The sequence below is a fragment of the Macrobrachium nipponense genome, chromosome 1 (genome assembly GCF_015104395.2).
Source record: "Macrobrachium nipponense isolate FS-2020 chromosome 1, ASM1510439v2, whole genome shotgun sequence".
Lineage (NCBI taxonomy): Eukaryota > Metazoa > Arthropoda > Malacostraca > Decapoda > Palaemonidae > Macrobrachium > Macrobrachium nipponense.
In genome coordinates, this window is record NC_087200.1 from 97,432,213 (window position 1) to 97,443,811 (window position 11,599).

General features: G+C 45.7%; 1 protein-coding gene across 1 annotated transcript in view; it reads left to right on the top strand.

The window, feature by feature from the left end:
• Positions 1 to 674: 674 nt before the first annotated feature.
• LOC135218882 (uncharacterized) overlaps positions 675 to 11,599 on the top strand; it is a 20,017-nt gene continuing 9,092 nt past the window's right edge. The window contains 4 exon segments of the mRNA XM_064255329.1: positions 675 to 1,244; positions 1,416 to 2,202; positions 2,240 to 2,834; positions 2,836 to 3,429. Of these exon segments, the coding sequence (XP_064111399.1) occupies positions 675 to 1,244; positions 1,416 to 2,202; positions 2,240 to 2,834; positions 2,836 to 3,429 (2,546 nt within the window).

Here is an 11,599-nt window from a genome sequence, read left to right on the forward strand (position 1 = left end):
TTACAAACTTCGTTCAAGCAGTGCAGCTGACTACCCCTACGCTTGACAAACTGGTTCTTCTCACTATGTGGCTCCTAGTGTGTATGATTTTATTTCTGAGTGTGAGACTTATGTGAAGGCTGAAGAGGTTCTGACATCTTTGTACGTGAAACCAAAGAATGAAATATTTGCCAGACATTTACTTGCCTGGATCAGTTCCTGCAGGAACTGAAGCTACTTGCTAAGGACTGCCAATTCAAAAGTGTAACTGCGGAGGAAGCGTGTGACAGTTATGTTCGGGATGCCTTCATTAATGGTTTGGTCTCGTGTGCAATATGCCAGCGTCTGTTGGAGAATAGGACACTAAACCTAAATACTGCTTATGAACAGGCCCGCACTCTGGAAATGGCCCAGAAGGATTCAGCCTCCTTCTCTTCAGCAGAACCTGTCAATGCTGCTGTGTCAGCAGTGAGTCGAGAGGAGGAATCATCTAGTGCTGAAAATAACAGGGAGTCTGTTTCTGCTGCTACTTCTGGTGCTCGATGTTTTTTTGTGGGAACAACCGGCATTCCCGGACTCAGTGTCCTGCTAAAGACGCAGTGTGTTTGAAATGTAAGAAGCAAGGACATTATGCTAGGGTGTGCCACTCTGTGAAACAGGTGAGTGGCTCTTCTAGCCCAAAACATTCCGCAGCAATGCTAGCTTCAATAGTGGGGGCATCCCCTAAGTGTCTTGAAAAATCCATAACACCTCTCAAGCTTAATGGTAGCTCTGTCAGTGCCCTTATTGATACTGGGAGTTCAGACAGCTTTGTGCGTCATGATGTAGTGGACCTAAACAAACTAACTATGTCTCCAGAGCATGGAAAAGTCTCTATGGCTGATGAATCCCTATCCTCAAACATCTTAGGTCTGTGCACTGTGGACTTGGAGTTGCAAGGAGAGACTTATCACGGTGTTGAACTCAAGGTGTTACAAAGCTTATGTAGTGATGTGATACTAGGGCATGACTTCCTGAGGATACATTCTGGTCTGGAAATGGATTTTGGAGGAGAAAAACCTCCCTTGAAGATATGTTCACTAGGTGTTGTTAAGGTGACCCCTCCTTTCCTTTTCAAGAACCTGACACCAGACGGTAAACCAGTGGCTAATAAGTCAAGATTATACTCCTTGAGTGACAAGAAGTTCATTGAAGCCAAGACTGAGCATATGATGTCGGAAGGAATAATAAGGCCTAGTAATTCTCCTTGGAGGGCTCAAGTGCTGGTGACATCAGGGGAGAATCAGAAAAGGAGGATGGTTATAGATTACTCTTGTACCATAAACAGGTTCACTGAGCTTGATGCCTACCCCCTGCCAAATATCGACGAGATGGTGAACAACATTGCACGGTAAAAGGTGTTCAGTACCTTAGATCTGAAAAGTGCTTACCATCAGGTTGCAATAAGAGAAGAAGAGAGACCGTACACTGCATTTGAAGCTGGGGGCAAACTTTATGAGTTCAGTCGCATTCCATTTGGAGTGAAAAATGGAGTAGCAGCTTTTCAACGTGTGCTTGACGAAATCCTTAAGAAAGAAAAAGTAAGTGGTACTTTTGCTTATGTTGACAATGTTACTGTGTGTGGTGAGACAGAGGAGGAGCATGACCAGAATTTACGGAGGTTTTTGAAGATGGCTGAGGAGTACAATCTCACTCTAAACCACAACAAGTGTGACTTCAAAGTCAGATCCATTAAATTACTTGGGTATTCAGTAACGGATGGGAAAATCAAACCTGATCCAGAACGCTTGCAACCACTGTGGAATCTTTCACCCCCTAAAGATGCAGCTTCTCTTTGCATGACCATGGGATTGCTTGCACATTACTCAAGATGGATACCAAAATTTTCAGAGAAAATCCGCCCTCTCACACAAGCCAATGGTTTTCCTTTATCGACTGAAGCACTGCTAGCTCTCGGGAACTTGAAGAAAGACATTGCTAGTGCGGTGGTAACGGCCATTGATCCCTCCTCTCTTTTCACTGTGGAAACGGACGCCTCTGATCATGCGATAGCAGCTACTCTGACACAGAATGATCGCCCAGTGGCTTTCTTTTCCCGCACTCTGACTCGCAGTGAACAAGGACATTCCTCAGTGGAAAAGGAAGCTTATGCCATAGTGGAGGCATTGAGGAAGTGGAGACACTACTTAATTGGACACCACTTCAAGCTCATCACTGACCAACGTAGTGTAAAGTTTATGTTTGACTCTAAATCAAACAGTAAAAATAAAGAATGACAAAATAGCAAGGTGGCGAGTTGAACTCTCATGTTTTCACTATGACATAGTATACCGTCCAGGAACAGAAAACATACCAGCTGATGCTCTCTCCCGCATCTGTGGTGCCACTACTTCTGATAAACTCCGAGAACTTCATGAAATCCTATGTCACCCTGGGATATCTCGCATGATGCATTTTGTCCGGGGGCAGAATCCACCTTACTCGGTAGAAGAAGTGAGGAAAATTACCACCTCTTGCCAAGTGTGTTTAGAGCTCAAACCTCAATTCATCAAATCCTCGGGACAACTGATCAAAGCAACCCAGCCTTTCGAGAGGTTGAACTTAGATTTCAAAGGCCCAGTTCCCTCTCAATCTAGAAACAAGTACCTCCTCACTGTTGTGGATGAATTTTCAAGGTTCCCGTTTGTTTTCCCTTGTGCTGATATGACCACTAGAACTGTCATCAGTTGTTTGGTGCAACTTTTTGCTTTGTTTGGCATTCCAGCGTACATCCACACTGACAGGGGTGCATGTTTTATGTCTGAAGAGCTGAAGGATTTCCTGATGAAGAAAGGTGTAGCTACCAGTCGCACTACCTTATAACCCTAAAGGGAATGGTCAGGCTGAAAAATATAACGGAGTTATATGGAAAACTCTGACATTAGCCCTTAAGACAAGGAACCTTGATGTGTCTCAGTGGGAAACTGTTCTCCCAGATGCTCTCCATTGTATACGCTCCTTGTTGTGCACTTCCACGAACTGTACTCCTCATGAGCGCCTTTTCCTGCATAGTAGAAGGTCCACCACCAGCCAATAGTTGCCTACTTGGCTCATCCAAGGAGGGCCTGCTCTCCTGAGATGCCATGTAAGATACAGCAAGAACGACCCCTTGGTGGATGAGGTTGAAATCGTAGAGGCGAACCCCGAATATGCGCATGTGAAGCTTCCAGATGGTAGGGTGACTACGGTTTCATTAAGACATCTTGCTCCTATGGCTAGTGACAACCGTGAAAGTAGAGATGCTGGGGTTCCTGTATCTCAGTCCGAGATTCCTGAGGAATTGTCAGCTGCAAATGCTCCTCAGGAGATTGCACGCAGTCTCTCCCATGTGGATATTGCTTCTCAGCATGACACTCTTCAGGAATCCCGTACAGTCCCTCAACAGGTAGCCTCACCTCCTCCACTTCGAAGGTCAGAGAGAGTGAGGCAACCTCCAAAGTACCTTCAGGATTACTCCAAGTGAACTTAACTGAGAAGGGAAGAATGTGGTAAAAATAAACCTGTTTCATATTAGTGGTCTCTATAGCTTTTGTTTACTTTTGTGGTTACTTGCTGACGTGTCTCGTATTACAGCTGTAGACTCGCCAGATTATGGTACAATGCTTGATTCTTTGTATATGTTACTTATGATGCCCCTTTGTATGTTATATGCTTTGTGTATATTCTTGGTTATACTGTCTTTCATAAGGAGTGTGATTTATGTACCTTCTTAGTTAACTCAAGTGTTTGTTTATGTTTATGTCTGTGTTCAACAACGTGTTTTTTTTTTATTTGCAGTGTACTACTGTAGTGGAATTGTTTACTGAATAAAACCTTGATTCTGGTTACACCGGTTTTACTTCACTTATGTTATTGTGTAAAACTATTTTCCATATAGCAAAATTGACGTGAACGAAACGAAGTGAAAAAAACGTCATTCGCAACCATAGATTTACATTACCAAATAGATAGGAGACACCTATCAATAGAAGTATTGCATGAACATAGTCCTTAAATTATCATTTCAATATTAAGTTGAAGGTAGTAAAACTATTCCATTTGTTAATTTTTACAGAAAACATTGGAATCTCACAAAATGCTATCAAATTTAAAAACAAAAAGAAAAAAACGATATCTTAACAGTGTTAACCAGGCGACCTCACTCTATTGCTTTTGATGTTATGTGCACAGGAATCTAATGTCAATGTGTCATTTATCGGTCTAAGAAACATTCCTCGATGAGCGAGAGAATTATTGCACTGCATTCGGTGCAAGTTCTTGTTGGAGAGATATCAAAAAAGCTTAATAAACCGGAGAGAATCATACATAGATGAATAAAATTATTTAAAGAACGGCAAAATTTAGAACATGGGCCTAGAGGTGGAACACCTCAAAGCAACACATGAGAGCAAGATAATACAGTAGTGTAAATGTTGCTCTAAATGTTGCTGAGCAACATTCATTTGTGAACTTTGAATTCTAGTGCCTCGTCACGACATTGCTGAACCAGGAATTATAACTAGCTCTACGCTTATGACTGGTGTCTGATGAATACTTTAGATGGAGAACAAAGAGATTTTTAAATTTACACTTGAAGTCTTTGATAGTTGTCTAATGAATAAGTCTAATGAATAAGCAAACTTATCTTTGATGGATGAGAGATTCAGTTAGGCTTACTCTTTTTGTTTTGTTTTTTATCGGTGACCAGTGAATACCACGGATAGGGAGGGAAACGGTTTCAATGATATATGCATTTTTTTCTTCAAAACCTAAAGAATACATTTTATTGGGAGATACTTTATTAACATCGGCCTAATCCTTCCATCACTCCTATACGCCACCTCCGCTCTCTTCTACATCTCAGGCGACTAGATCCGACTTCTCACTTCTCACTAAGAACTCCATATCTCGTGAAAGCATCACTAATGATAACGGTTATTTTAAATTTCCCCGCACCGACAACGGACGCCGTAAAATGCATGTTTATAAAATATTTTCTGTTCAAAGAAACTTTATCTTTCATTCGCCAAAATATGTGCATACACTCGTGTTACGCCCTGTAGCCGTCAAAGAGCAACTCTTGATTAAAGCAGTAGGTTTTTCTTAAAATAAATAAATAAATAAAAACATATGAAATAGACTTAAACGAGAACGTCACCTTTCATATTTCTTATCCTTTCAGCTACTTATAATATGCTTATGGTAGTAGGTCTAGTAGGTATACACGTGAATCTAATTTGAATTGATTTCTATTTAGAAGAAATGAATAGCTACAAAAAGATCAACCTAAGAAAGCTTTAAGGAAAGTAAGCCTTTCTTAATGTATTCGTCAGTTTTGACTCCCACAGCTTTCCAAGGTGTCCAAATGAAACGGGATGATATGCAAGGAATTCGATAAAAAATAAAACTGAATTATATTCGTTTGATTTTTTTATGATTGCTTTTTAACTTTGAATAGCTAGGTCTGAGTTAATTATGTTAAGCAATTATGAAAAGGATAAGAAGAAAGGCGAACATGGCTAATAAAACAAGAATAACGGAATAGTCAAATAAAGCAGATATATATATATATATATATATATATATATATATATATATATATATATATATATATATATATAATATATATAGTCGACTTAAATACTCATTAATATTACGTATCCGAGAGAGTATACTCCTGAAAATAGACCTATAGGCAAATCATGTGGGAAAATCAGAAGTCCAATTTAGGCCGACTAAATGTGTCATGCAAATTATTTTATTGATCAAAGGACAAAATTAGTTTAACTAAACATCGTTTTCACAGAATGTTAACGCCTTGATGTATTATTTATCGGCTATAGGAGACGAAATGACAACACCCCAGCGCAGTACGATACGTTGAGTCAAGACTCGAGCGGCAGCAAAGCCAACTTCAAAATCTTCGGTATGCTGTCACGAAGCTAGAGTTGAGAATAAAATTAGAAATCGTGGACCCATCGGTATATATTTTCCTTACTTTGCAAAATAATTATCTTTAATACGTTGAATAAGTCTACTCAGTTCTAATGTAATTCATTTCAAGTATAACACCTTTGAAAGGAAATGTTATTTATTGTTAAGTAAATAATCTGGCACCTGCATATGGCAATATTTCCACAAAGAACAATGAATTAAGAAACTACGCCAATTCTTCGTTGGCCTTCTGTACTTACAGAGTAATAAATTACAATTTTTTTTGTCAAGTCTTTTTTTTATATAAATTTCATTATTAAACATTAATATTTTTCTTTAGTAGTAGGAAATACAAGAGTGATGATAGGATTATATGCCACCATATTTGTAACAGATTTAATTATAATTCTGTTAACCAAAGTCAGTAGTTTAAATTTCTAATCGGATAGAAGGGCATAGATCACATACCCAATTTTTCTGCTTTATATGATTAAAATACCATTTTCAAGTATGTCATCTCGTATATACATATGCAATGACGTTTATAGAAGAAAAGGTCCAATTTTAGAACCATTAAGAGGAGCTAATAACCATCATCTTACTAAAAAGAAAAATGATTATAATGGAGAACTTAATCTTAAAATTATGGTACCATATAAGGAAATTATAGTACGTTAAACAAGCACAACCAGGGTGAAATAGAACAAGTAAGGGGCGCTATTTCAAGGAAAAGCATCCTCTGAACTCATTTTAGTACTACTACTACTACTACTACTAACCACAACAACAAACCCACGTCCAGCTGACAACTAACATGGCACTGAATTTTATGCGTCCCTCTACTCTATGGGTGGGTAATCGTTGTTACAGAGTTCTCAACACGATAACGAGTGATAATACAAACACCAATTACACTGAGAACGATGAATATGGATTCGGTAAGTATACTAGCTTAATGTGTACCCTTGACCTGCTACCTAACATAACCTAAATACTAACCCCAATAGTAGGTACCTACCCTGCTGCTAGCTACCTTATAGGCTAGGGTAAAAAACCGCATGGTACAGGGGTGGACCATGTACGATCAATGTGTACAACCCCAAGAAAAGTACATTATAACGCGTCCTGACACCGGAGTAGAGGTCTTTAGCTCCGTTTCTCACCAACAAGAAGTCGCGTCTGATCCCCATCTCCGATGTCAAGACGCGTTATAATGTACTTTTTTTGGGGTTGTACACATTGATCATACATGGTCCACCCCTGTACCATGCGGTTTTTTACCCTACTACTAACTAGGGTAAACAAACGAGTGGACTGGCCAACTCACCGACTACCGCGGTTTTGGCCACCCTCCGAAAAAGTACTTTAACACATCCTAACACCGGAGATGGTCATCAGTCATGAGTTGTTGGTGGTGATAACAGGTCCTCAAGACCTCTACTCTCCTTTCGAAGTAGTAAGTATTTTCTCCAAAGTTAGAAATTAAGGCCATATACCTATTAAGATTTAATCAGAGAGTAATAAAAAGTGTGGCCAACGCAGTGCACACAACCCCAAAACGCTTTTGAAATTTTTACTTACGACGAATCAAAAAGTTTAGAAGATTGACACCATCTCCATGTTTGCGGAGTCGCTTCTGTCAACAAACTTCCCATTTGTTCCGATACGTAATACAAACCATCGGTCCTTTAACAATAGGAAGTAGCTAGCGGCAGCTGGAATGGTCGTAAGCTTCGAACAAGGGGAGAACGGTAGTTAACTGCTTGTCCGACAGTCGCGCGGAGGTAAACAAATCACTTTTGCTTTCGGCCGCGGGTGTGAAGGACGTGTTCGTCATCGCTCTGTGCCCGCTTCATCGTCGTATGCTTTGTTCATATTGTGTTTTCTGCTAATGGTTTGTTTGACTTGAAAATGAAACTGTAAGTACACTGTTTTCATTTTCATTACTTAATTATGAACCAACATGGAGCTATCGCCGTAGATGCGGCGATTTCCTCTCTTTTCATGAATTGAACCCTTGAATTATGTCTCGGTGCCGAGGGCGGGCGCGCTCGCGCCGAGTCATGTATTTTGGGCGAAAGTGTGTAATTGAAAAATGTAAGTACTTTTTTCATTATATTTTTGCCCTGTGCGTTCGTTACCGAGAGCGTGATTGCGCTCGGCACGAGCCTTTTATTTTGTATGATAAAATGCAATGAAAGTGGATTCGCAATACAGTATTCTTTTCATTTTCATTTATTTATTTGCATAAATTTAATTTGTATCAATTTTCGCTCTTACCCGGGAATTGATCCTTACGATTATTTGTTCCGACACGGCATACAAACCTTCGGTCCTTTTACAATAGGAAGGTACTAGTGGCAGCTGGATAGGTCGTAAGCTTTCAAACAAGGGGTTCGGTAGTTAACTGCTTGTCCGACAGGCGCGCGCGCGCGACTGGGAGGTAAACAAATCACTTTTGCTTTCGGCCTCACAGCGAGTGGACGTGTGTGTTCTACGCTCTCTGCCCGCTTCTCGTCGTTTGCTTTCTTGAGTATTTGGTTGTGTTTGTGTATGAAAGAGTTCATTGTAAGTACAATCATTTCTCTCTTTTCATATTAATTCAACTGAATTTGATAAATGATGGAATCTCCTCGCCTCGCTACCCCACGGAGACTATGCCCGGGTACCGAAGGGCGTAAATGCGGGAAGTTCCGCTCTTTCCCGGAGATAGACCCTCTATTTTTTGTGGTGCTCTCGTGTCGGGAGGGGCGCGAGTGCACCCGAGCCGAGCCTTGTGATGTTTGTAATGATTGGTCGGAGGCGCAGTGGACTTTGTATGAGGGCAGGAAGAAGCGAAGGCCTGCAAAGGAGTCGTCGGGAAGCTCTCCCGCGACTCCTTTGGTGACGGACACTTCGTCTTCTTTCCTGCCGCCCGCTCAACTTCCACGTCTCGCGCCTTCCCCTTCGGGGGGGGGTGTCTAGGTCCTTCTCCTCTCCTGACTTGTCGAGTGTGGAGGAGGGCGCTAGATACCCTGACGTCGAGTTGTACTCTGGGTCCTCTATCCGCTCGTCTTCGCGCGAGCGGGTAGAGGATCCCCCTAATCACCCGACTTTTGCCTCCTCAGGTGCGGTTGCCGCGAAGGATGACCTCGGACAGGTGTGGGCATCGTTGGGGCTGCAGGGCGTGCCGAGTGTCCAGGGGCTGCTCTACCATCTCGCTGGCTCCGTGGCGGTCACCCATGCAACGGTCACGACCACCACCACGACCCTTACAACACCCGGCTACGCTTCACCTCCTCACCTGGTGTACACCCAGCACGCAGTCTCTGTGACACCCACTACATCGGTGCAGGGGCCAGTCGCCATAACTCGGGGGAGTGTGATGCCGCCACCTGGGTTTGCCGTGCTGCCGCGACCGGACTTCGTGTGCCCGAAGAGCTCGCCCCTGGACCTCCCACCGGTACCTAGGATGTCTGTGCCGCTGGTCCGCCCATCTGGACCGCCTACACAGTCTGCCGTACCTGCCGTACCTGCCCAGCGGCTGTCCACGGACGTGACGTTGACCACTGCTGCCGTTCCTGTACCTGCTCCTGCTGTCTCTTCTGCCGTTCCTGTGATGCTCGCACCTGCTGATGTTGTTCCTGTTCCTGGCGCCGCTGCTCCCGATGCTGATCTGTTCGGACAGGTGCGTCCGGGCCCTGTTGCTTCGGCAACAGCAGCCCCGGCTCCGTCCTGGATGACAGATCTTTTTTGACGTCGGTCCCTGAGAAGGTTGACGAAGAAGAAGAAGAAGAGGAGGAAGGTGTCGTCGTCGTCTTCATCGTCATTCTTCGCTCGTGCGTCGTCGTCTGCCGCCTCTTCCCCTTCTTCTTCTAAGGCTCCCCCGCCGAAGAAGAAGAAGGTCGCCTCCCCCCCCCCCTAAGAAGTCTCCTTCGGGAACTTCTAAGGGCCCGTCTCGCTCTGGTGAGACGGGGGGTTCTTCCGCTGGTCACCCTGCTCCTTCGGGGGCAGGACCCGTCTCTTCTTCCGCAAGGAAGAAGACTACGGGGACCAGAGGAGTGCCGGCTAACACCGGCACTTCCTCACCTGCTGTCAGTGGTTCGCACACAGCAGCAGGGTCCGTCTCGGCCGCTCGGTTCGCGAGAGGTACCGAGTGTACGGTCGCCTACCAGCGACCGTACAGCCAGGAACCAGACCTCTGAGTCCGCTCAGCGTCAGGTTCACGGCACGGAGCGGAAGACTGGTGACAGCCGCTCACGCGACTCTCACCAGACCAGCTCTCGCTCTCGCGGCGAGCAGCTGGCTACCCGGACGGCGGACGTGACGGTCCATGACCGGCCACGGGCTGAGGCTGGGAAGAGGTCCCCCCGTTCGCCGGCACCGGCCACGGCTGGTACCAGCGAACTGACGCACTGTGAGGATACGCACCGTGAGGATACGCACCGATCTCACCGTGACAGTGGAGCTCGCCGGTCGCCCTGACCGTCAACTCTCACAGAGAGCGATCGGGTACGGCGACCAGCACCAGCTCCTCTGACACACGAGACCGGCGCCGCTGTTTCTCGGTCCAGCCTTTTCTTCTCCACAGCGAGACGGCTCGACTAGGTCTGCAGCTCGATCGCCACCCTGCAGGGTTGGCGATCGCCTGCAGCCTTCCAAGCCCGCTGGTTCTGCCAGCGAGCGAGGAGGAGCGTCAGGTCTTTCCTCTCCCATACCTTAAAGCAACCTCCTCGGGTTACACCGGAGGGCGAGGTATTGAGGAGTGATCGTGAGGTGCGCCCCTCAGATCCCACCACGTCGTCGTACGTACCAGGCTCGGTTCTCGGACCAGCCAGGTCGTACGCACAGGTGGTTGGAGGAGACCGAGAGGGGTCTGTCGCTGCTCCTCTCCTTGAGGGAGGAGGGTCTCGGGAGGTGCTCCTGTTGGAGGGACTGGACGGTCCGACTCCGCAGGACGCAGTCACTCCTGAGATCCAGAGGAACTTTGCCGAGCGTTATTGCGCTGATTCGTCAGCACAACGACCTCGGGGAAGGATCACCGCTCCCACCATCCGAGCCCACGTCCCGGCTCGAGTCGTTCTGGGGCCCGAAGAGGGAACCCAGACCGACGGTGGGTTTGCCGCGTTCTGAGCTTGCGGACTCAGTGCTGGACCAGGTTGAATCGCTTGTCTCCGGACAGACGGTTCGCTCAAGTCTGGCAGTCGAGCAAAGTTGCTTCCACCTCCTCTGCTGCGACAGCGGCGTTTTTACGTGCCATCTGAAGACCCGATGCCGCCCAAACAGGTGAACCCGGAGTTAGCCAGGCTGACTCCGGGTGTGTCTCTGCAGCAGCTCCTGTCCGAGAACCTGTGGTTCTCGCAGCAAGAGGCACTAGGCCTGGAATCTACCGCCATGGCAGCTTTCCAGGCCGTCTCCTGGCTAGATCTGTGGTCCCTCACAGTATCTAAGGTCGCAGCCAACTCCGGGGGAATTTCTCCCGAAGATGACTCGGCCTTCAGGAGACTTTGCCAGTCTGGGGGAAGAGCCATCTCCTTCCTTGCCCACCAGACGGTGAACCTGTGGGCCAACCTGGTTCTCCGACGAAGGGACGCTGTCCTTACTCGGGTTTCCAGGGCGGCCGGGCGTGAAGCGGCGTTGGGACTTCGCAACGGACCCTTACGGAGTTCCAGTCTCTCTTCCCAGGAGA